General features: G+C 39.7%; 2 protein-coding genes across 5 annotated transcripts in view; both read left to right on the top strand.

The window, feature by feature from the left end:
* Positions 1-4,028: 4,028 nt before the first annotated feature.
* nek8 (NIMA-related kinase 8) lies at positions 4,029-21,681 on the top strand. 3 transcript variants are annotated; one of them, XM_005474772.4, is made up of 15 exons: positions 4,029-4,121; positions 8,224-8,429; positions 9,343-9,575; positions 9,664-9,795; positions 10,241-10,449; positions 10,551-10,630; positions 10,743-10,909; positions 11,426-11,573; positions 12,062-12,138; positions 12,959-13,076; positions 13,186-13,336; positions 14,297-14,460; positions 15,459-15,611; positions 17,493-17,651; positions 19,533-21,681. In XM_005474772.4, exons 1-15 carry the CDS (start codon positions 4,075-4,077, stop codon positions 19,559-19,561), a joined length of 2,073 nt encoding a protein of 690 aa, XP_005474829.1. In that variant the 5' UTR covers positions 4,029-4,074; the 3' UTR covers positions 19,562-21,681. The 3 variants fall into 3 exon arrangements, with proteins under 3 accessions (XP_005474829.1, XP_013123949.1, XP_013123950.1); XM_013268495.3 differs by having other exon boundaries at positions 10,725-10,909; XM_013268496.3 differs by lacking the exons at positions 17,493-17,651; positions 19,533-21,681 and adding an exon at positions 16,641-16,834 and having other exon boundaries at positions 10,725-10,909.
* A 1,294-nt stretch (positions 21,682-22,975) lies between these two features.
* The window catches only part of traf4a (tnf receptor-associated factor 4a), a 36,815-nt gene continuing 33,846 nt past the window's right edge, over positions 22,976-25,944 (top strand). The window contains exon 1 of one of the 2 annotated variants that reach the window (XM_003440272.5): positions 22,976-23,523. In XM_003440272.5, the coding sequence (XP_003440320.1) occupies positions 23,381-23,523 (143 nt within the window). In that variant the 5' untranslated portion in view covers positions 22,976-23,380. Of the gene's footprint in view, positions 23,524-23,594; positions 23,769-25,944 lie in introns of those variants that run through there. The other variant, XM_025898526.1, reaches the window with a different exon arrangement.

Below are 25,944 nucleotides of genomic sequence, written 5' to 3'. Positions count from 1 at the left end.
AGCTGCAGCAATGTTCCACTATGCGCTTAACTCACTGTGGTATCATTCTCTCTCCCGTTTGTCTCCTCACACAGACCCTTTTGTTACTGCCACAGATCTCATCATCACTCAATATCTTCCATCACCCACAGCATTTGGTTTTGTTCTAAACGCTGCTTGTCCTCTGAGTCCACACAGCCTTCTTTTTGACTGTGCTTTTGCTGATTGGAGTCTTTTTGTTCTTTTGTTTGAAAATTCTGCCCGTGTGATGAAGATGTTTTTCTTCCTCTCAGCGAGCAAAGCTTCACTCGTCTTCTGGTGGCATGCTCGCTTTTTCTTCTGCCTGACTGTGAGAAAACTGATGCAGTTTCAAAGTGTTTTAGAGAGCCATACACGAGATTAGACACTGTGAAAGTGCCTCTTTGCTCAGAGTCTAACATTCTGCTGAGTTCTGATGCCATGTACCCCACTATCATAACGCTACTTAGCAGAGTACTGCTGGAAACATGAGGCATGGTCATATTTATACTGTATAAACAGCTGCAAGGTGATTTGCTTTATAAAAGTCTCTGTTGAGTAGATCAAATCAGTGCTGGCACTACAGCTATCTTGTTTTGACTTATTTTCTGACCTTGAAAGCTGCCTACAACATGTATATGTTATGTGTACACAAGTTCATTAAAAATCTTGTTCCTCTTTCGGCTGCCATGTTTAGGAGGTCACCAAAGTGAGTCATCTACCTTCATCTCACCCTATCCCTGCTGTATCCATGAATCTTTTCTGTGCTCTTCCTCTGGGAGCTCCATATTCAACATATTCTGTCCAGTGTATCCTCTGCACATGTCCAAACCATGTCAGCCTTGCCTCTCTCAGACTTGTCGCCAAACTGCTCACCCTGAGCTGTCCTTCTGATGTAATCATTTCAAATTTTGTCAGTTCTGGTCACATCCAATGAAAATCACACATCTTCAACTTTGCCACCTCCAGCTCAGCCTGCCACCAGATATCATAGCACAACTCACTACCATCTCTTTCACTTTTATTGCTATCCTTCTGTTGAACTCTGTCCTCCACCTATTCCACCCTGCATGTACTCTCTTCTTTACCTCTTCTTTACCTCTCTTCTGCAATGTCCATTGCTTTGGATGGTTGACCCCAGGTATTAAACCTCATCTACCTTCTCTACCTCTTCTCCTTGCATGTTCATCTTTCAACCTGCCTCCTTTCATTCACTCATATGTATTCTATTTTGCTTCTACTGCCCTTCATTCCTCTACTCTCCAGGGCATGCCTCCACCTCTCTTTCACTTGCTCCTTACTCTCACCACAGATCACAATGCTCTCTGCAAACCTTATAGCCCACAGAGACTCCTGCCTGACCTCATCTGTCAACCTGTCGATCACCAATGAAAACAAAGAGCTCAGAGCTGATCCCTGATGTAATCCTAGTCCCACCTTGAACATATCTGTCACTCCTACCACACACCTCACCACTGTCTCGGTCCTCACACATGTCTTTCACCACCTCACATTCTTCACTGCCACTCCTGACTTCCTCTTGCCGTTCCATTAAAAAGAATAAAGAAAGATATTAAGATGAGTATTCATAAGCAATTCCTAATTTTTATCATATAAGTATTACCTTTGCTAAAGTTTAAGCCAGTTTTTACATTTTTCCTCACACAAACAAAAATAAACATGTCAACATAACCTTTTTCACAGCATGCGTTCTTGGGCAACATTTCAGTCCTGACTCATCAGTTGTTAAAGGTTATGATGCCAGGTGTGAAAAGTCAAAGTCAAAAGTCAAAGTCAGTTTTATTTGTCAATTTCTTCAGATGTACTTGCCATACAAAGGAATTGAAATTACGTTTCACACTGTCCCATGCGTAGACATAGACAACAATAAAGTGCAGATGCACAACATTTAGGTAACATACAGGATATAACAAGACAGGACCTAACATATAATAAAGTGTTCCAACAGTGTGCCCTGGAAAGTAGTGTACTAAGGGCCGGATGTAAAAGGGCCGGATGTTCAAGATATTTCTAAAAACAACTTTACTCCCCCACAATTTCTCATCATGTGTCATGAGAGATCTTTGGAGATTAGTAACAGATAATGCTCTTCAGGTGAGGTTTCATACCTGAGGTTTAGCAACAGTTTCACTGTCCTGCACCGTGCATTCCTGGACACTGACTCTCAAGCATCAGCTGACAGAAGGCAAAATATGTCACTTAGCTGGTCTGAGGAATGCCATATACACTTCAGGGCTGCTTTATGTGTGCTTTATTGAGATATCATGTTCCTGAGAAAGAGCAGGGTATTGTTTTTTGGACTCACCCTCTGCTCACCTATCTCTGCACCACCTTTAGTGTCATTTAAAAACCTTGCAGGGAAATTGCAGGGAAAGGTTGAGTTACATGCAGATGACTGTTTGTGGTAATGTACCATTATTTCAGACTGATGATGATAGTGAAGGTATGTACTTTAGCACAGAGCAAGCTTTGTCACAGCACAAAGCATTTATTATTGAGGCAGAGAGGGGAAACAGTGCTGATACAGCCCACTTCCTGCTTGTCTCAGGCAATGGAAAGGCGCTTTATAATCACCAGGTGTCTGGATGTAAGAGTGCAATAGCTGTCCAAGCTCAAGAAGCTCTACTAATCTCATCCGTCAGACTAGTTCTCATTTCCATTGCACTTTCATTTCAATTCACTTGTTTCCTGGCACAAATGCACGGCCGGATATTTCACAGAAAATAAGCTCTGGCTGCGTTTTAGTGCTACCAAAATAGGTAGCAATTCACAATACAGTCCACGATTTATGGTATAATTTCCCAAGTATTACTATGTTTTTTTTAAGTGTTTAAATCAAGTGTGTCATTTTATTCTGAGTTTTTACTGGTAGGTGTAGTTAGACAATGGAGTAACAACAGAAAAGAAAAAGAAACAAATTATACTGTAAGTGTTTTTATGTAATGAGTACCCGTGAGATACATTGGAGGAAAGAACTTCTTACACTGTAATTAACTGTATTATCTTTACGTGGTCTGTATTATTAAGTACCCTAACCCCCTAGCCCTACAGATGTAGGTATAACTTCCAAAGTGGGGAACTTTGCAGGAGTGTGCCGTCTTATTCTGAAGGAACATGAGGGACAGTATGGTTGAGACCTGGAAGTTTGTGGAGTCATACCCTGTAGCCTAAAGAATAAAATAAACAAAATGGGAAATCAGTAATAACTACTTATCAACATGTAAGGAGGAGGAGGTTACAATACTGTATAACACAGTATTACCCCAAATATTAGGTAGTTACAGTGTAATAACAGCAGGTTGATCTAGTCTATAATATAGTTCTTGCTCTTGACAGCTACTTTCATCCGCTCCCTTACTCAACAGAGGTCACCACAGTGGGTAGCTCCACATGTGTGATTTTGCAGTTTTATGCAAGATGTCCTTCCTGACAAAACCCCAAAGGTGATTTGTGTCTGCAAGTGGAATCAAACCAGTGACCTTTTGCTTGTCAAGGAAATGTGGAAACCACTACACAGCCGCTGTGCTTAAAAATACTGTATAATCACCATTTGAAATGGATAAAGATTATCCGTTCCTCTAAAGAACAATTTCATCAAATGGGAAAACCAAACAAAAACAAATAAATAATTTATAAATAATATATAATTTTCCATTTCTTTGTTTCTAAATTTTCATGCTACTTATTACTTTAAAATATATAAATATTTACATAGTGTAGTTTTTTCTCTTTTCTTTTAAACCTCAAATTGTGACTTCTTTGTTTTGCACTACAGACAGTAAATCTTAAATGTTTGGAAATTACAATATATGTCGACGGCATTATGAAGTACTTCCAATAAAATATAACCATATTTCGTTGTTTTGAAGTATACGTGTAAGCATAAACTAAAACGATCTTCACCGTGACTGAAAAAATAATTGTTAAAAAGGGGGTGTCCGTTTGGTATCTTCCTGTACCACCTATGTGGAATCCGTCTGTTTTGTCCCTCGCTGGCTGCCGTGGTGCCAGAGACGGGTTGCCTGGAAACGGCGGAAACGTTTGGGCGCAGCAGCGATGGAGAAGTATGAGAAAATCAAAGTTGTTGGAAGAGGAGCTTTCGGGTAACGTCTGGCTTTACTTACACTTCATATATATGTCTATTAAAAGTTGTTTTATGTCACAAACATCAGCCTGTCTGTAAACGCTGCGCTGTCAGTAGCGAAAGAGGAAAACAAATTTTCCCCTTAAAAAGAAGAAACGGAAATCGTCAAACGTGCGAAGAAGACGACGACGGAGAAGACGTGTCAGCAGAAGTAACAGAGCACTGAACACGATTTATTTACTTTAAAAACCAGCTATCTAAAAGGCATGTAGAGGTCAGATGAGTGTTAAAGTCTGCCAAAGTCACCAAAAATGTTTCCCACCCTCGGTCAAACCCTACATACATTATATTGTCAAAAGTATTTGCTCACCTGCCTTCACACGCATATGAACTTGAGTAACATCCCATTCTTAATTCATAGGATTTAATATGACACTAGTCCAGCCTTTGCAGTTATAACAGCCTTACCTCTTCTGGGAATGCTGTCAACAAGCTTTAAGGGTGTGTTTATAGGAATATTAGACCATTCCTCTAAAGGCGGATTTGTGAGGTCAGACACTGATGCTGGATGAGAAGGACTGGCTCCCAGTCTCCGCTCTAATTCATCCCAGAGGTGTTCTGTCGGGTGGAGGTCAGGACTCTGTGAAGGCCCGTCAAATTCCTCCACACCAAACTCCCTCATCCATATTTTTATGGACCTTGCTTTGTGCACTGGTGCACAGTCATGTTGGAACAGGAAGGGGCCATCCCCAAACATCCTCAACTCCCACAAAGTTGGGAGCATTAATTTGTCTAGAATGTCTTGATAAGCTTAAGCATTAAGAGGTCATTTTACTGGAACAAAGGTCCCAGTCGAACTCCTGAAAAACAACCCCACATCATAATTCCCTCTCCATCAAACTATATGCTAACAATGCAGTCAGTCAAGTAGCGTTCTCCTGGCAACCACCAAATCCAGATTTGTCCATTCGATTTCCAGACTTAGAAACTTGATTTGTCACTCCAGAGAACACTTCTCCACTGCTCTAGAGTTTAGTGGCGGTGTACTTTACACCACTGCATCCAATGCTTTGCATTGCATGCAGCTTCATGAAACCCATTTCATGAAGCTCTCTCACACTGTTGCTGACTCTGTTCTGACTCAACCGTCTGTCCACTGTGCACCTCAGCATTCATTGACCCCTTAATTGAGCCTGTGTGATTTTACGTGGCCTACCACTTCGTGGCTGAGTTGCTGTTGTTCCCAATCTCTTCCACTTTGTTATAATACCACTAAAAGTTGACTGTGGAATATTTAGAAGTGAGGAAATTCACAGTTGGACTGGTTGCACAGGTGACATCCTATCACGGTACCACGGTGGAATTCACTGAGCTCCTGAGAGCGACCCATTCTATCACAAATGTTTGTAGAAGCAGTCTGCATGCCAAAGTGCTTGATTTTATACACTTATGGTCACGGAAGTGATTGGAACACCTGATTTCAATGATTTGGATAGGTGACTGAATACTTTTGGTAACTCAGGAGGTAGAGCAGGTCATCTGCTGATCGGAAGGTTGGTGGTTCGATCCCTGGTTCCCATGCCAAACATCCTTGGGCAAGATACTAACCCCCACTTGCTCTCCGATCCAACCATTGGAGTACGAATGTGTATGAATGTTAGTTATAAAGTACTGACAAGTATAGAAACAGTGCTTATGTGAATGTGTGTGAATGGGTGAATGTGGCGTGTTGTATAAAAGGCTTTGAGTACTCCAGGAGAGTAGAAAAGCGCGATATAAGAATCAGTGCATTTACCAAATCAGTCCATATAGTGTTAGTTGGTCCAGCTGACAGGGTAAAATGAGCAATGAGTGTATATAGTTTGTAACTAGCCTACAAACTGAATTTCAAAGTTTAACTCTAAATTTTATTATTAAACTTCAACTAATTTAATGAGTTTGTCTGGAGTTTTGAAAAAGAATATGTATTGGCAAGTCTTTTAAGAAAGAGACACTGAAGTCTTAAATTGAATGAAACTTTTAATCTTTTAAGCATCATGAAGATATATAATTTTAGCTGATAAACAAAAACCCCAAGAGGTCATAAAACACTGCAAATATTTTTGTAATCACAAACTTTATAGCCAGTGACAAAAACACTACCATGTCACATATGAATGAATAATAATTTTCACAATGAAAACAAAAGATGGTCAAAGAGTCGGTTTTGCTCAGGAAGGTTTCTGTATGAAGTGGCCTGTAAGAATGAACATGGCAGGCATAATCAGAGCTGGTTTAATTCTCTAAATACTAAGAAAAAGCAATTCACATATTTGTGTGTGATTTTCACTACTATTATGCTACTGTCATGAAATGTCCTTGTTGTCTCTTTACACAAAGAAGGCAGCTTTATAAGTAGGAAAAGCTCCATAAATAAAGATTATGAGCTATACTGAGGAGTTACACTAGATCATCAGAAAATATGACTGGAGTAAATAATCTCATTTTGACTGGTGTTTTATTTCACTTTATGAGCTCCATGTCCCTGTTCATTTAAATGTCCAGCTTTGCTAATGAAGTTATTCTGTATTTCTTAGAGGTGGTTCTCTTTTAATGTGACTGTGTGAAGCAACATCACACAAACATGTTGACCAAAGTATTTAAGGTTTAGTTGTTGTCTTCACTCTTCTGAACATCCATGACATCTGCCATCACATTTTTAAAAAGCTTTGTATAGTGTAAGTAAAGTTGGATTCTGAGGACTTTGCTTCTCTTTTCCTTATAGTCTCCATTACATCTGACCATTAAGGTCAAGAAAGAATTTTTTGGACTATTTGTCCACAGCATATATATATTGATTGGAGATGAGAGGGCAGTGGGAACAAAGCCTAGCTGAAGGTAATCAAACACAAGTAAAGACAGACAGGAGGTAAAAACTGAATCAAGATGAGAAATCTGACTATCAAAGCAAAACTGAAAATAATCGAACAATCAAAACATAATAAATAAAGCCAGACAAAAAGACTCACAATAAAGATGATAATAGAGACAGGGGGACACAAAGACTGCAACACAGCTCGGACTAGAATGACAATCCAATCAAAACAGGAACCAAAACTCAACAAATTTCAAAAGAATCAAATTTCAGTAACATCTCAGAAACCTCAGGACTGTAACACAAATCAAATATACTTTTCAGGGACACAGATGGAGAAAGCTTCTGATGTCTTCTGAAACAAAATCAACTAATCTAACCAAAACGTAGCTGAAATTTGATTTGTAACATGGAAATTAATTATTTTCATTCTATTTGTCTGAATTCCAACTTTTGATCAAAATACCATAGAGGCAGGAAAAGAAGTCTTGTTTCCCATACCTGTACATTCATATCACTTTGAATTGGTGTTGGTCATACTTCACATCTGAAAGATAAAGCTGTCATTTAAAGATGGCCTGTTTGATTTTTGCACAATGAGACATGGGATTGTGCTGCTTACATTTAATAAATAATGCACATCAAGTGGATTTATCCTGAGCCTGAGCTGCTCTGCTCATTTTCCAGGTTATTTATAACTACTTAAATAATCCATCAGAGGTGGGAAGTCACAAGGTCCTGATCTGCACAGCTGTACTTTTATGTCAGTACTTTATTTGAATAGAACACAATGTTGATCCCACAGCATGGCAGAGTTATTTTTTGAGCCCAGATGTTAAATCGGCTGATAAATTGTTATTATTTTTCTACATAAAAACATGCAGACGGGTTATATGCTAAGAAGACATGCACTGTGTTGGTGTCCCTTCCATGTATTTCTCTTTTTATTCTGAACCAGCCATGTGTGGGAGTGGTTCTTAAAGGTTAATACAGAACGCTGTGAAAGGGTCCGATTTTTCAGATTCTCTATTCTTTTAAAACTTTATCTCATGTTAGCTTAAAAATCTTAAGTTAAATATCAAGGTTATTTTACATCGCTGTGTTACTGTGTTTATTTGGTTCACATTATCGCTTCCCCAGAGAGTAGCGTGTAATAAATCAGTGCCAAAGCTTAACAACATCAAATCTAAACTTCAGCAAATCACCCTGCTCATATTTATTCAGGAAACTGTATCTCTCATTCTTCTTCACTTTGCTCTGCTGTCAGGATCGTTCACCTGTGCCGCAGGCGCAGCGACATGGCCTATGTTATCCTGAAGGAGATCCCGGTGGAGCAAATGTCACGAGACGAGCGTCTGGCAGCACAGAACGAGTGTCAGGTGTTGAAACTGCTCAACCACCCAAATATTATAGAGTACTATGAGAACTTCCTGGAAGACAAGGCCCTAATGATAGCGATGGAATATGCTCCAGGTAACCTCGCTATAATATCTTATTACACAACTCCCTTTTGTTTATTGTACAGCATGTTACTTTTCCCATGATATAGTGCTGCAGGGCTCCATACCTTTCCTCGTTCCCATGTTAGGCCTGGGAATACCACATGAGGCTGTGCGATAGTATTAAAATTCTGAAATCTGTTTATCTATAATGTAAAAACTGTAGATTGCCATCAGTGAGGCCAGCCTTCTGCAAAAATGCTCCCACACACAAACCTACAATCATCAGGCAAGTTACTTTTGGATCTTTATATTTTCATAATAAAGACGAGGACTTTGCCAAGGCCTCCAAAGTTCTGCATTGCATTTCTAAATGACATTTTCTCATTTTTGTGATTGGTTAAGTAGCTTGTTTTGCCAGTGGAACTGCCATAGCTTACAGATATTGGTGCACGTACATTGTTTTGATTCAGATATAAAACCTTACATATTTTGGTGTTTTTATGAGCATTTTTCACTCATTATCTTTTCTTTGTTATTGCTCCAACTATTCTAGCAGTAGTTTATTTGATTTTTTGGTAAATATATCCTGCCTGGATTTATTATCACGTTTTTTCACATGAAAGAAAATTATTGAAAAAATACTTGGACTTTAGTTTTTGTTAAAGTTCAGATCTTGAGGCTGTAAACATCCAAAAAGTCTATTTGTTGCAGATAAAAGTGTAGATATGATTTATTTACATGGCTGGATTAATTATTTTCTCTTATACTGACAGTAACATTTCACTTGAGCAACAAGATCACCTGCTGTGATCTTAAAGCCCTTTAAAGCCTTTAAAATCCAATGCTAATTGGCTACTCAACCAACATAGTAACTTCCATTATGGTTCCAGGGAACAGAAGTCATCTGTGTTCTTTATTGTTTCCTTCATGTTTTCTCTATGCAGGTGGGACGCTCGCTGACTACATACAGAAGCGCTGTAACTCGCTGCTGGATGAAGACACCATCCTTCACTTCTTTGTGCAGATCTTGCTCGCCCTGTACCACGTTCACAACAAGCTCATCCTGCACAGGGACCTCAAGACTCAGAATATTCTTCTTGACAAACACCAGATGATTGTCAAAATCGGAGACTTTGGCATCTCCAAGATCCTCGTCAGCAAAAGCAAAGCTTACACGGTGAATCATCTTACCTCTTCCCTTCATTTTTAGAATTCTAAATTGCATTCTGAAATGGAATTAAAGCCTCCTTTATTTCCTGTTACAGGTTGTCGGGACCCCTTGCTACATCTCCCCGGAGCTGTGTGAGGGAAAGCCGTATAACCAGAAGAGTGATATCTGGGCTTTGGGCTGTGTGCTGTATGAGCTAGCGAGCCTCAAGAGAGCCTTCGAGGCTGCTGTAATAAAAGCATATAATTTATAGTGTCCCATTTTGGGTGTGATGATAATACTGCATTATTGTTTTTACATTACTCTTCTTCTTCTTAAATGTATAAATTATAAACTCTTGCTGTGTGCAAAGGGATTCAAACCATCAGAGCTACTCTGTTTACACAATGGGGGATTCTTAAAATTTCTCAGAATATTTCATAAGAGCACCCGCAGGTTGTCTCACTTTAAAGCACAAACAGATTGCTACTGCTTCTGATATCCACTCAGATCAATAATTCATTCAAATCTTTTTTGCTTTTGCTCAAGTCTGTTTTCACTACCGATTCCACTGCGGTTTAGTGCTGTGAAAGATTCTTGTTTTGACAAGGATTTAGGGTAGATGATGAGAGATTATTCTTTTCACATCAATCTGTGATGCATCTTATGATTTCACTTTTTCATTTTTCTTTCAGAATCTCCCCGCCCTCGTTCTGAAGATCATGAGCGGTACGTTTGCGCCGATCTCAGACCGTTACAGCCCAGAACTCCGACAGCTAATTCTCAACATGCTCAATTTGGATCCATCCAAACGGCCTCAACTCAATGAAATAATGGCTCTCCCCATATGCATCAGGCCCCTGCTTAACCTCTACACAGATATAGGAAATGTAAAAATGCGCAGGTACAGTCTTTTTGCTTAATTAATAATAAAATAAGATTATTTTAACTATAAGAGTTTAGTGTAATGACTTCTATCTTTATCAATATCTTCGTTTCTTCCAGGATTGAGAAACCTCTGTCTACGGTGCAAACTGGTCCTCAAGGTAGACCAGGAGGGAGAGTTCCTGCCAACAGGTCAAGAGGTGAAGCATGTAGTTATTTGACCATAGTACTGGCTGATCTAGACTGATAGCGTCAGTTACAAAACCTGTTGTTTGCTTTTGTGGGCTGAAACAGACAGATCATTTGGTTTAGGACCAGGAAAGGTGCATTCCCTCCCGCTGTCTTCTGTGTATACATGGGGAAGTGGCATCTCGACCCCTCTCCGCCTCCCGATGCTCAACACGGAAGTGCTTCAGGTCTCTCTGGGCCGCACTCAAAAGATGGGTGTAACCAAGTCTGGCCGTTTGATTACATGGGAGGTCTGTTCGGTACTTCGACTGCTTTTCCTGAAGTAAATGTTAAAAAAATACATCATAATGTAAAAATGTTCCCTGTAACTCTGACACAGTGTAGAGGAGCAGCTTTGATATGCTCTCCTCAGCCTTGCTGATGTTTCCACTGTTAAACGTCCAAATATCCAAATATAGCTGAAAAAAATTATGAGCCAGTACTTGTTGTAGCAAACGAAAAGATCCGAGATAAAGTTTTAAAGACTCAAGTAGCAATATTACAGGACAACATTGTTATGGTTGCTTGGAGAAGCTACAGTACTAAACAGACAACATCAGATTGAAGGATTTTAGCACTTTTTCATCCATATTTTGAGTTTTAAGATACTCTTGGAAAAGCATAAAATCTCTAAATGGGTATTTTGTATACTTTAAAAGTAACATCTGGAAGGCTTGAATATTGCAGACTCGTGATTTCCTCTTACTCTGTTACTGCCATAAAGAGACTCTCTGCTCACTTTAGTCTAATAACATTTTTTGTCACAGGCTCCATCAGTGGGGTCCTCTGAGGCCAGTCTTCCTGGTGTGGTGGAGCAGATCCAGCCTCAGTTCATTTCTCGCTTCCTTGAGGGTCAGTCTGGAGTCACCATCAAGTCTGTGTCCTGTGGTGATCTCTTTACCACCTGCATGACAGGTAGGTGGGCCATTTGTCTTTGGATACCCATCAGAGAGATCACAGCCGTGCCAGTCAGTTTAGTTAGGAGCTGTGCTGTAGAAAATCTGTTTATGCTCATCCCCTAAAACACTAAACCGGCGTTTGAGTGCAAACTTTGGATACAGCCAGCCATCTCTTTATCTTGATATTGTGAATCTACCTGAACATAACCCTCATGCTTGCCTGGCAGTTAGGAATGGTTGTTTCTCTCATTCTCACACTGTGGTACACTCACAGTGTGCTTTTGAAGGGTGTTGTCAACCCATCCAACATCACAAAGCCGATAACACAGGATTAAAGACTCTTTTCTCTTAGCTCATGTCTCTTTCATCAGTTTTCACTGTTGTGTTGCAGATTAGTGTTTCCTAGATGGGGATTAGAAGCATTCTGTTGGCCTCTGTAAGAATACACCTACACTCATCAACTAATAGTCCTGTTAATCCCTTCTTTTCATTTCCAATTTGCAGACAGGGGCATTATCATGACGTTTGGAAGTGGAAGCAACGGCTGTCTAGGACACGGGAACTTCAATGATGTAACACAGGTACACTATTTGAATGCCTTAGTAAATGCAATGATAGCTGCCAGTGTAAGAAATTAGGTATACCCTAATAAAAGTAAGTAAGTAATACAGTTAAAGCCAACAGCTTCTTTGTAAATTCCACTCAAATCAACTTGTTTAGATTAATAAAGGTAGATTACATGCTAAAGAAATCTCTCAATCAGTAGAAATTCTGTGACCCTGAAGTTAGTCTATAACACCATTTAATCAGCAGTGCACTACTGGAAACACTGTGTGGTTTAGGTGAGGGAGCTACCCTAGTGTGCAGGAGGCAGCACACATGATGCCCACTAGCTAGTGGTGAATGTGCTGGAATATTAGCTGGGTTGTTGGAACACTGGAGCAAAAAAATACGGACGTCGTTCTAAAAAGCTGACAGGTTAGACTTCATTCCACACTCTTCTACACAAGCTTGTGTGTGCTTTGCAATTTCACAGTGTTAAAATAATCTCTTTTTTTCGTGGCTTGATGTGCTTTTCCTCATATTTTTCACAGAAAAGCACACATTAAAAGCAGACATGCCTTAACATGTACAATGAATCGATAACAATGAAATAATAATGGATGAATGAATAATTAAAAGACTTTATAGAAAGAGATGGTCGTTAAAAAGACATTTTTAAAATTTATTAGGCACTTGATAGTAGAGAAGCGGACAGGAAACAAAGGGGGAGAGAGGGGTGAATTCAACCAAGAATGATGCGGTTTCATTTTATACAGTTAAATGAATGCCATGAGGTCGTCCCTACAGATTTTTGATAAAAAGCTTTCATTTCATTGATGACACTGTTTTTGTTCTCAGCCTAAGATAGTGGAGGCTCTGCTTGGTTACGAGCTCATTCAGGTGTCCTGCGGTGCTTCCCATGTTCTCGCTGTGACCAATGAAAGGGAAGTTTTTGCCTGGGGAAGAGGAGACAATGGTATAGTAAACAAACCAGTTTTTATTTTCTTCTTTTTGGTGTTTGCTTGTGTGGTTTATGACAGCTGCATCTCAACACAGAGCTTAATGGTTGGGTCTCTGTCTGAAAGGTCGCCTCGGGCTCGGCACCCAGGACACCCACAACTCTCCACAGCAAGTGTGTTTACCCGGTGACTTCGAAGCCCAGAGGGTGGTGTGTGGAGTTGACTGCTCCATGATTATCAGCAACCAACACAGCATTGTGGCATGTGGAAGCAACAGGTGACTGTTCTGGTTCTTGATTCAAAAGTGTGACAAAAATGAGGAAGTGATGAGCAGCGTTATATAACGCTGAGACGACATTTTCACTCCATGTTTTCCGTAAAAAATGCCAACATTTTTTCACTCTATAAACTCAGTCATGTGGGTTGATGGTAGGTTAAAAGTTTGGAGAGGTACTTTCCTAGTGCACAACCTGTGAGACAGCATTCTCTTAAAATGACAAAGCCTTTGCATTCACTCAGTGTTAATCCCGCTCTCTCAGAGAGGATGTATGTGTGAATAGGAGAGAGCAAGAGCAGTAAACAGCTTTGTTCACACTTCTGTGGCTTACAGACATGAAATATATACACAGTAGCAGTGAACTCAGCTCCAGACCTTAAACATGTATCGAATACTTGATAAATGTGAAACTAAAAGATTGCTGGCATTAACTGATAATTATTCTTCATGTTTATTGATGGGTAAGAAGAACTTTATAACTATCATCACAATATCATTGATAAAAATATCCACAAAATAATTGTTAACACAAACAATGATTGATTAAAACCTTTGGGGCTTTTAGCTTGCACAATATTAATTGTGGTTCCAAAAGTGGTTCCAAAAATAGGAGGTGGGACTATTTATATACCATGAAACTTAACAGACTTCATAACCAACGGGATGGAAACTTGATACACATGATAGTAAACTAGACTGGAACGTCTGCCCACTTGGGATTTTTTATATATTACATAATGTCAGATTTGTTTTCTGGATTTCACCAATTGCAGCTTTTAGCCAAAAGACAAAAAAGAAACGATACTTATGAGCGAGTGCTGGTAATGTGTTTGTTTACAGGAAACAAACAGTCTTAGATTCTCAAATTTATGCATGCTTAAACAAACACTTAAGATTTGGACAAATGCTACAATATTGTGTCTGTTAAAAATGTTTGTTTTGTTGTTTTATTGTACTCAGGTTCAACAAGCTTGGCCTGGATAAGATCACAGCTGGAGAGGAACCGAATCCCTTGAATCAAGTGGAAGAAGTTCATTCGTACACTCCAGTCCAATCAGCCCCACTCAACACTGAGAAGATTGTTTACATTGACATTGGAACGGCGCATTCTGTCGCTGTTACAGGTTCAAGAAATTCACGATATTATTCTCTTTTTTGGAAAGAGTCTCGTTTGTAGCTATTATAGCATTTCTTTGCGAGTGCCTTTGTGTGTTAAGTTTAAGTCCAAAGGTGGACCCAAATACAGACTCACACACAGAGTAATACACAAAGCAAGCTTTACTTTCATGCTGACAGTAAGTTCCAAGGAGGAAAACAGGGTGACTAATCCAAAAGTAGAAAAACTGCCAACACGCACATGACTTAGAAGCAGCACCTTATGAGAGAAGCAGGTGGTACAACAGATGAGTTGACAAAGAGGAAGACAGAACTACTTTTAGACAGAGGGCTGATTGGAAATGAGAAACAGAAGGGAAACCAGACAAAGGTGAAAACTATCAAGGTAATCAACAAACAAGGGTTAAAATCCAAAGCAGGATACAAGAGAAATCTAGGTATCAAAATAAAGCAGGAAATTAATCAAGGACATAACTAAAGGATAAATGAACTAATTCAAGGGGAATACAGAGCGACTAAATAGAGAGGAGCAGATATTTTAAATAGCTGATTGTTAGAGATTGCTTAACGGCAAATACTTTTCCTCTTTTTGCATCTACACAGTCTGTTTATCTGCATCCAGAACCTGCTCAGATGTGATTGGTTAGCACCCAGACAAAAGCTGACTAGAAAAACAGAAACCAGAAAGCTTTCCAGAAAGATTGAAGAGATTAGCCCTGACAAAACTGCAGTAGTTCCCTTGCTTTTGACAGTATTGGGTTTAGTGGGATGCAACAAAGAATCCTGAATAATGTCTGTGACCTCTTTTTTTTTTTTTATTATTATTCTTTTTATCCACAGACCTTCGTCAGGCAACTGCGGTACAAAAATTATTATTACTACAATTCATGAAAAACTTAAATGTTTCTTATGCGCAGAAGGCAAAAGCTGCTAACAAAGTAATTCCACCACTAGTGTAATTCCTAAATTTTTTCTTGGTTCATGTCTCCACATTTTTGTTGTTCAGAAAATGGTCAGTGTTTCACCTTTGGCAGCAACCAACACGGTCAAATTGGCTCCAGCTCCCGACGTAGCAGCCGTGCCCCCTGCAAAGTGTCTGGCCTGCAGGGCATCACTATGGCTGCCTGTGGCGACGCATTCACCTTAGCCATAGGATCTGGTGAGTAGATGCATTTATTGAGTCATGTTTGTAACAGTGCAGCAGATTTCTCTTTGAACCACATTTCTTTTGAGACTCAAACATTTGAGTTTTGTGAACAAGAATCATCAAAATATGTTGGCTCGGCGACAGAGGATAAAAATAAAATATAGTTTTAGATAAAGTGTGATATCAGGTTAATATACTTATGAGTAGAAAGGAGTAAATATCACGTCTTGAAGTTTTTCAAGACCCTGCACACCTGCACAGGGGCTCTCAGTTTTTTCTGGCTGCTGTTCAGGTTGAAGATGGGCCAGGGATGTAGTACAGTTTGAGAGTTGACTGGATTACTGGAACTAATAAGAAGGAGAAAAGTGTGTGTACACACAGCTTAAGCTGCAATCAGGCCAAATCTGTTTTTCTGGCAAGGAAGACTTGCTTGGTATGCTAGAGAAACATAAACTGTGAGAACTACCATGTCTAAAAATATTAGTCCATAAAACTGTAAATTACTGTTAGAAATTTCTTTTTACCCCTCAGCTGTAAAAGACTGATGGGGTATTATCATCAACCTGCCGGGTGGGCGATGTGGACTCCCAAGTTTGTGAATGTGCTAACTGACATAGGGGTTTGAAATTGATACCATAGGTATATCTATTAAAAATAATGGTTGTTTTAAATAGATAATTTGAGAAGGAAGTCACCTAGGATTTTGAAATGGATAACATTAGATTTAATCTGATAGAGACCACATTTCATTGATAGCTGTTGTTTAGCTGCTTTACATGGGCATTTTATTATATCTCAGTTTGACTCTGACTGGCTGTGTCACCACACAGTTATAATGTACAACACCAATTCTGAAAAAGTTGGGACGTAGGAGTTGGTAGCCTGAGAGCCTGACAGTCATAAGCATTCCGTATTGATTTCTCTAAATTCTCTGAAACCTTTGATGATTTATTTACTGCAGATTACAAGAGATTCACAATTTAATTTTGAGGAACATTGTTCAGAAATTGTTTCACAATTTGTACATGCATTTTTTTGCAGATTGGTGAAACTTTGGTCGTCTTTACTTGTAACAAACTCTACCTTTCTAAGATGCTCTTTTTATACCCAGTTAGTTGCTGACCTGTTGCCGATTAAACTAAGGATTTGCAAACAACTACCGGTACTGTTCCTCCAGCTGTTTCTATTAGTACCACTTACTTTCTCCAGCCACGTCTTGCCCAGTGCCAACTGTTTTAAAAATATTCAAAATATATTTCTTAATATTGTCATTTTCTCACTTTAAACATTTGATGTTTTCCATGCTCTATTATGAGTAAAATATGGGTTTTATGAGATTTACAAATGATTGCATTCTCTTTGGACAGCATCTCAAGTTTGTCAGAACTTATAGCTTCAACTCCAAAATAAAGCTGATAAAGATGATCATTGCGGTAGATTCAGCAAGTTTCACATTTCTTCAGGATTATTTTCACGTCATCCCAAAGATAAACCCATGATATACTTGATTGTCGTTTGAGCAGTACAGTCTGTGGTACTAAGAAAAACTGTGCATGGTCTTTAATCCTTAAGAAAAACATAGATTATATTGGTAGCGTTACTTAAACACAGTGGTAGGTAACAGTTTTTTGTGTGTGTTGCTCTTAAAGCTGATGGTAAAACAGTAAAATGTCATATTAGTGATTGGCTCCCTGGAGAGAAGCCAGCCATGCTTTCTTTGTGGAATACGGGCTTTGTTCGACTCTGATTTCCGTCAGATCAAGCCATTGTGCTGCCACTGCTGGAGAGACGGAGCCATCGGTTAAAGACCTGTGTGGATTAATGAATGCTGGGGCTCTGACTCTCAATTTGGTGACCATCCTCTTCTTCTTCTTCTGTTTCTGTTCTCTGCAGAAGGGGAGGTGTACACGTGGGGCAAGGGGGCCCGCGGCCGCCTGGGAAGAAAAGAGGAGGATTCTGGGATACCAAAGCCAGTGCAGCTCGATGAAAGTCACCCGTTCGCGGTGACGTCGGTGGCTTGTTGTCATGGCAACACCCTGCTGGCAGTGAAACGTAATATTTCGTTCATTACCCTCTGTTAACAAACTCTGTGAGATGTTGGGATGTGGTGAAATATCACTACTCCCCAGATGAAAGACAAGCTTAACTCAAAATAAGGTCCCCCGATAACATCAGCAGAGATGCATGTTCGTCTGTGTACAATAGTGAAAGGACTCATTTGTAAGTTTGAAAGCTCAGCTGTGGCCAAAAATGTGGAGTACTTCCATCTTTTACAGACAGGGTGCCAGGGGGTTTGTTTACAAAAGAAACTAGTTTTTATTCTTCAAACATAATTTTTATCTGCACACTAAAAGTAACTGTAGGTCACAGAGGTCTACTGAGTGGAACAGAAAATGGCAGTATAAACAGTGATGGTGCAAAACTGAGGGCTTGGATTCCACTTTATATTTGAAAACAGCTGCAGAGTTAGAGAAGATTAAACTGCATCAGAATTCAATAAGTAACAGAGATGCTGGTAATCCAGCAACAGGCTGCAGGGCTGCTGTTTAAATGGTTCTCAGGCCTGAGCTGAGCAGCAGATACATAGAGACCAACCACTGTGAGGTTTAGATTACAGTACAGACCATTGCACAAGTGCCCAAGTGAGTGAGTTTCACCCTTTTAACTGAACCGCTTCAACATTAAACAACAGAAACAGAAAGAAACGGAGGGTGGTCCTAAAGGTCCAATATAAGATAAAAAAGGATTGTTTTGAGCTCTGAATCATCCAAAGATGGGTTTTTTTTTTTTTTTTTTTTTTTAAAGAGTTGAGAGATAAAATTGTTTGTATAGTTTTTTTGGACAACAGGAATGTTTCGTCATGTAGGTGAGTGTTTTCTCTACGTGACCTGATGTGTGTGTGTGTGTGTGTGGATGATATGACACATGCTTGAACAATGTTTCAGTGATCAGGATCTGGCGAACATCAGTAAATACACACGTGAAGGCCAAAAGCTAAAACACAAAAGTACAAAATCACCAGGTTTCAGAGTTTTCCTTAAGGAGGAAAAATTCATTTAATTGAACACAAAATTAGTTCACAAACCTCTGAAAAGAACTTAAATTCTTAATGTGAGCTTTAAATTGTGAGTGGAAGGCAAACATCTTCAAAACAATTACTTGAAGACAGAATTAATTAATTATTAATTACTTTAAACAATGAACAGAGAAAATGTAGATAATTGTGTACAGATGTAGCTGTGGAGTCACTGTGAAAAGCAAACATGTTTTTCTGGTCCAGTAACCCAGTAGTAGTAATTGTGATTAAACAATACCAAAGAAAATGCAGCACTGCAGCCACTTCTCCAAAATTTGTAATATTGATGCTAAATTTAAAGACAAATAAGACCTGAACTTCTTTTGTATTGTGTAGTATTTTTGTCTTTATTAGTCATGAGTGAAAAAGCAGATGGAGAAAGAGGGCGGAACATCTGGACAGCCAGGAATCAATCTGTTGCAGTGTTAAGATTTCCATTAGACTTCTGAACTTCTCACAGTGGTTCATTCAGGCCTAACCAGACCTCCTGTAAAGCATGACAAGCTCGTACTGATATTCATTTAACTGTCAGCCTCATTATTGGCCCACTGATTTATTGGGTTAATACTTTTTGTGCAAAAACAGACGAGTTGTTTGCTGCTGGTTCAGTTCATTCATTGATTAACCTGCTAATTGTTTTCTTTGTGGGATGAATAAAGATTTTGTCTGACCAATGTCAAAATGTAGTGAAGATTTCAGGCCAAGGTGCCAACTTCAGATTAATTCAGTACAGAAACCAGAAGCTATTTATCTTACTGTTATATTTAAAGGAGAGAAGATAGAACCAGTTCCCAATTAGGTCAAACACTTGCACCTGATTCAGCTCTACTGACATTGCCATTCTGTTTCTTCTTCAGCTCTGCTTGAGGAGGCCATCTCCAGATGATCTTGTCCTGAAAACTAACCCACACTGTGGCCATCGTGAGACCCGGCAGTGGACTGTGGAGGAGGACCGCTTCCTCCTAGAGACCCATCTGTGCCGAATTTAGAACGATTTCCTTTCAAACCCCAGCTGCAGCCTCAGCCTTTCTCTCTCTATCTTTTCTATCTATTTTTCTTTCAAGTGTTTCATTCAATGGTTTGATTTCATGGTGCAAAGCACAGAAAAAGGTCACAGCCTTGCTGCAGGTTTTATCTCACATCAGGTCGGTGAAAGGAATGTTGCAACACAGATACTGAAGCTAGATTACAGGAAGTCATTAGGCTGGGCTCATGCAGTGAGCTATTGTGCGCTCTCATGTGCAGTGTCAGCACAAGAAAGACCATTAAAAGGTCAAACTGGTTTGAGCTCTCTCAAGCAGCCGGTGAATGAAACGAAAAGAATGAAGCCACTTGAGCGTTCATCAGACAAATGCAGTCAGCACCACATCAGTGGTCACTGCGATTTATTGGATTACAGCGGTGTTCGAACCACATAACGACGGACCGAGCTGTGTCTGAAACCACTCGCTTGTTTGCTCATTCATTTTTGGAAGATAAACAGCAGTTCAATGAGAGGAGTGAAAGGAGATTTCAGACTGTTTACTGACTGCAGCAGGAAGTGGTGCACATGCTGGGCTGTTTTCATTCCAATGTAGGACTCTGAACAGCAGATGAAGTTCACAGTTTTATCATTATTGTCCTTGTAACTCATTGAAATCATGTTGATGTACAGAACAGTGTGAAAACTGTTCATGTGATGACCAAAATCAAAACCTGCCAAAGTGTTCAGAGTGCAGTAACTATTTCATTCAACGCCTCACTCTGATGCAGACACAACCATGCTGAAAAGGGTTAACTACAAATGAAAATACCACAATGTTGAAAAACCTTCATTGTAGTAAATAAAGACAAAATACACCGCCTGCATTTAACTAAAGAAATAAGGGTCTTCCATTGGGTTGAAGGTCTAGGTTCAGTAAGATCCTAACCCCACTGAGAATCTTTGGGATGTGCTGGAGAACATGTTACACAGCGGTGCGAATCTCCCCTCATCAATATAAGATATTGGAAAATAAATGCAGCTCTACATGGAAATAAATGTCACAGCTGAGGACCTTTTTTGAGCCAGGCAGTGTAAACTTGAGCCTGTAATAATGAACGATTTGAAGAAAGTTGCACACAGAACCTGAAGTCCTAATAATGGAAAGTGGGGCCAGTTTGAAGTACTTTATATGCTGCTGCATGGCTTCATTTCCAATAGTAAATCCAGAGATCATCTGCAGTTACATGATTATATTCTGTATTTAGGCTGAGAGCAGTCTGAGGCTGCACACCTCAGCTAAGGGTGGAAGTTCTGTCTCTCCAGAGACTCCTGTTTGAGGGGTAGATTGACTGTCTCAAGTCAATTAATGATTGGATCAAAAATAAATATTTTTGAGTTTAACTCAGACAACGCAAAAGTCTCTATTTCCCGCTCCAGAAAGCATATACCTCTATATCTGTTTTCTTTCTCATTCACCCTAAAAGCTAACACACACAATCTTGAGATCATTTTTGATGTTTGACTTTTGATGCTCACATCAAGGCTCTTGCTTTTTCACTGTAAGAAAAAATGCTCAAAAAGTGAACAAGAGATGCTCGTTCAGGTCTTCATCACCTCCTCCTTGGATTATTGTACTGCTCTATTTTCTTGTCCGCCAAAGCGTTTATTAATCACCTCCAATCTGTCCAAAATGCTGCTTCAAGGATTTTAACTCGCTCTCAAATTCTCTCATATCACCTCATCATTACAGCATCTGCACTGGCATCCAGTCAGGTTTAGGTATCATCTTGAAATCTTGGTTCTTACTTTCATGGCTTTATGAGGTGAGGCCCCCACTTACATCGCCTGTCTACTCCCTGTTCTCCAAGCCAAATCCTTAGGCTGGCAGATAGAGGTCTTCTTGTGGTTCTCCGTACCTGTGTAAAGTCTAAGTGGGTACTGTCTCTTAAAACCAAAACTGTGGAACAGCTTACCACTCTTTCTTCACACCCTTGACTCTGTGGCATTCTTCAGAAAGCTTTAAACTTCTCTATTCAGACAGAGATTTGGGTGATGTTTGTGTGTTGTGTGCATTTTGCTCTTCTTTTTGTTTGTTTTTCTCCTGATATCTCTGTAAAGCACTTTGTGACTCTTTTTCTTAGAAAGCGCTATATAAATCAATTTTACTTACTAATCTGCATCTGGATTAGTTTGTGATATTTTCTCGTAAACATCAAGGTGATGTCTGATTTCACTTTGATAGGTATTTTTGATGACACCAGATGTCTCACAGCGCTGAAATATCGTTCCAAAAATTCCTTGATCTTCAAGCAGGTAGTCGCTTCTAAGTTTGGGCCAAGACTCACCTCTGATAAAGATTTTAATGCATATATATATCCATATAAACAAACCAAAATAATCCCAGAAAACAGTTTCAAGTACAAGCACCTCAAAATGCTCATTTCCACTGCTGCTTTTTTTTAAAATATGCATGTATTTTTTATATTTACATTCACATTAAATTTGACTCACAGTGACATTTTCTTGTGTTATGGCTTTTATTGCGATACAGAACATTTAAAAAGACAGACTTTTTTATTACAAGTGAGCAAAAAATGAAACATTAACCTCCTCTACCCTTCTCTTTACTCTGTCATGAATATGTACTTTAATACTATAAACACATTGAGTTATTTTTAATCAGTGGGTATTTCTTCCTCGGTGAAGATTATTCCAGACTTATTCACCTTTTCTGGGGACATGGCTCAGCTGCCTTTGTTGTCCTGTGTGATGATGTAATGGTGATGTAATCCGGTGGCAATACAGCAGGTGAAAACCGATCCAGATGTGTAGCTGTGCGCTTTATTGACACCGTGAACGAAATGACATCCGGATGTTTATTTCATTTTATGAGTATAACAGCAGACGTCAGGGGTTATTTTTAATGAAGCATTTATATGAAACATTTAAGCGTGAAACGAAATGATACCAGGCTGGTGTGCTGCTCCATCGCCAGAGGGCGCCTCTCCCCTCTGACTGTGCTGTAGGTGTCTGACTTGGATTCAGTTTTTCTTTATTTAATTTACATCTTTACTGCAAAACCTCTCTCACGTGTGACTTCACCAGCTGGCACTGTGTATGTTTAGTATTTTTTATTTATTTATTTATTTATTATCCCTCTCCGACACTTTATGTGGACCCCGATGGCGTCTAAGCTGATAAATAAACATTGATAATTATCAAATGTGAAATGAAATAACGATGAGAGCCCACTGTAGCCGGACAAAGGTTCGACTAAAGCCTCATAAAGAAGGGATCACAGAGATAAAATGGTGTGAACAGAGCGTTTTAGCTCCTTGACTCCTCCTGCCTGGAGGAGGAGGAGGAGGAGGAGGCGGGACTCGGTGCACCTAAACAGACGGAGGGCTCTTGCTTTGCTCTCAGTGTGTCAGTTCTGCATCACCAGAGGAGTCATCCGCACAGCTGTAGCAGCTCTGCCGGCCAACACAAACCCTGCGGAGGGAGAACCGTTTCTCCAGCCTGTCTCGGACCGTCCAGCCTTTGTTGCCGTCAGACAGCTGAGCACTGCGGGAGGACGAAGCTGCAGAGCCCGTTCCGTCGGCGGCGGAAGGGACGTGATATGAACCCCTCATCGGCTTCACGGCAGCGCAGCTAGACAGCCCCGTTTGCGGGGGATCGAGAGGACATTTGTACCTTTAACCTGCAGCCGTAGGCCCGACAAAAGCGACAGAACCTGCAGCCATGCCCGGGTTTGATTACAAGTTCCTGGAGAAGCCAAAGAGACGCTTCCAGTGTCCGCTCTGCAGCAAAGCGATGCGGGAGCCGGTCCAAGTGTCCACCTGTGGACACCGCTTCTGTGACACCTGCCTGCAAGAATTTCTGAGGTATGCTGTGTGTTTGTGTGCACAGGGATCCACCTCTTTGCAGGCGACACCGGAAATTACTGGCGTAGTTTCGGTCGAGCAGCAGTAAATAAAAGCATGGGAAGGTGTGCCCTACTCACCTTTCTTCCGTCTTGCCTGGGTCTGCATTAATGTTGGTCCATTGTGTAGCTGCTGCCCAGAGCAATAACACAATATGAGGCCTGGTAAACAATGCCTGGCTTTAACCCTCCTCTTCTTGATGTCAGGTGTGTTTTTTTTTTTTTTTTTTCTCTCTCTGCATGTGCAGCTTTAGCCTGGAATAATACTTCATCAGTGTTAATTATCGCTTAGACTCATTAATGCGCAGATTATATTTTTTTTCTACGAGTGTAATCTTTATGTTAAAGTTTGGGGTTTTCCCCCCCTTTTACATTAATTTTTTATGCTGTGGTGATTGTGTCCTGCAGAGGGCCCCTGCCTCCCCATCCTGTCTGTGTTTCTGGCCTGGGGTGGATGAGTCTGCGTGGGTTGTGTATGTGTGTGTTTGAGTATGTTCTCTAGTCCAGGATTAGACAGTGGTTCATTGGTCGGGGGCATCTGGGGGCCGCTGAGGGACCTTTCGCTCAGAGGTCAGCAGGATGGCAGACCTCCTCACCTTTTAATCTGTATAACACTGGACTCAGTGTTAAGATCCCTACAAACAGAGTCTTTGTTTTGTTCCTTTTAAAGATGGCCCTGTTGCTAATTATCCCACTACACCTACAGGACTCTCAAGTAAAACACAGAATCCCCCAACAGCTTACCTGCAGATCACACACACCTGCATCAGGAGCTTCTTCTCCAGCCTGATTGGCTGCAGTGTCACCATGTAAAGTAGTAGATGCGTTCAGATAGTTGACTTTTGATTTGTGTTTATGTGATGTTTAGTTGCATTAAAATGTGTGCAGAAAAGCGCTCTACTTAATCTCTAAGGAGGTGGAGGTTCATGCATTTCCCTTTAAACCTCAACTTTTATCGATGCTGCAAAAAAATCTGTTGAATCCGACTGAACAAACCAGGTTTGATTTGATTTTTAAGAATTCATTGTCTTTTGTAAACTATAAAATTGGGATTCAACCAATAATTATTGCTGGGATTGAAGTATGCATTGTTATATATAAAAAAAAAAATGGCCCTGAAAGCCACATCACAAAGATTTAAAACAGGAAACAAACAGGTTAACAAATTTAGTTAATACTTAAATATTTTTTTATAAACTGAAAAGATTATTTTTAAGGTCAAAATTAACCTTGAAATATTCTGGTGCACTGATAACTAAAATTTGTAGGAGTAATAATAATGATGACGATGATGATGGGGGAAAAATCAAATTTTTGACCAAAATATCTGTTTTTAAAGGGTTTAGAATTTCCTGCTTTTCTTTGTGTTGTCTCATTTTACCTTAACTCCATTTGTGTTGTTTCCCTGTTGGTTGTGGACTTTGAAACATTGAGAACTTTTTTTTTTGTTTGTTTGTTTTTTTGAACAGAGTTAGCCAATTAAATAAAAGATCTGATCTGTGTGTTACAGTTGCGTCTGTTAGTTTAAGCTGCTTAGTGTTTGCCCTCCACACTAGAAGGTCTAAAGACTTGATTGTGGGAGTTGTCGTTCATAAGCTTGGTTTTTATTTCCTTTTTTTTCTTTTTTCTTTTTTTTTAAATCTGTACAGTGCGGTCTAAATGTGACTCACACTGTTTTGGAAAAGCTGTCTGATTACAACATTTCTTTTCTTTTTTTGAGCAAAAGTGCCGTCAGAACTTGATTCCTCCTCGATTTGAGAATTTGCTGGCGTAGTAGATTAAAGTGAATGGGATGGGACTGAAGAACATTTGTAGTGTTTTGTGCTAAATATTTGAATTATTGGAAATATGATCGTTAGTTGTTTCATGTGTAGGCTGAAAACTGAATTCACACATCAGATTTGAATAAAAGTAGATCTGGTCTCTTCGTTCAGACTATTGTTCTATTGTTTTTATGTTATGGAGTCTGGATGGGATATGGGTGACAGCTGCTGTGATGATTCAGATCTGAGCTGCAGTGATTAAATGGAAGGATAAATCAAGAAAGACAAAACACAAAGTTGCTTTTGTTTGAGACATTGAAGACGACTGTCTGCAGTGTCTGATGCTTTGCTATAGTTAAACGTCACATTATAATTGTTCAAATGTAGTTTTATGAGTCATAAAAATGCTGCGGTTTCTTGGTTTGTGATTTTTCCTGTCAAGCTGATCTGCAGTTTAACGTCAGTTATAAAATCAGCTATTTAGCTGAGACCAGTCTTCGGTTTTACTTGATGAAACATGAAGACACCCCGAGGGAAACTGGGATAACTTCTCTGTAAGCTCCACTTGCTTTCAGGAAAGACTGATGTCTTATTTGGTGATCATTCAGTCAGGCTTCCTG

The sequence above is a fragment of the Oreochromis niloticus genome, linkage group LG14, assembly GCF_001858045.2.
Source record: "Oreochromis niloticus isolate F11D_XX linkage group LG14, O_niloticus_UMD_NMBU, whole genome shotgun sequence".
In the NCBI taxonomy this organism is placed as follows: domain Eukaryota; kingdom Metazoa; phylum Chordata; class Actinopteri; order Cichliformes; family Cichlidae; genus Oreochromis; species Oreochromis niloticus.
The sequence above is the reverse complement of the archived record's forward strand: the minus strand, read 5'-3'. Positions and strand labels throughout refer to the sequence as shown.

What these genes read in the sequence shown, in the direction of transcription:
- nek8 (XM_013268495.3), top strand. Translation starts at nt 4,075, where the DNA reads ATGGAGAAGTATGAGAAAATCAAAGTTGTTGGAAGAGGAGCTTTCGG. An exon ending in GCAAAAGCAAAGCTTACACG is followed by an intron (nt 9,576 to 9,663) that starts GTGAATCATCTT and finishes TTCCTGTTACAG; the next exon opens with GTTGTCGGGACCCCTTGCTA. An exon ending in GTGGCATGTGGAAGCAACAG is followed by an intron (nt 13,337 to 14,296) that starts GTGACTGTTCTG and finishes TATTGTACTCAG; the next exon opens with GTTCAACAAGCTTGGCCTGG.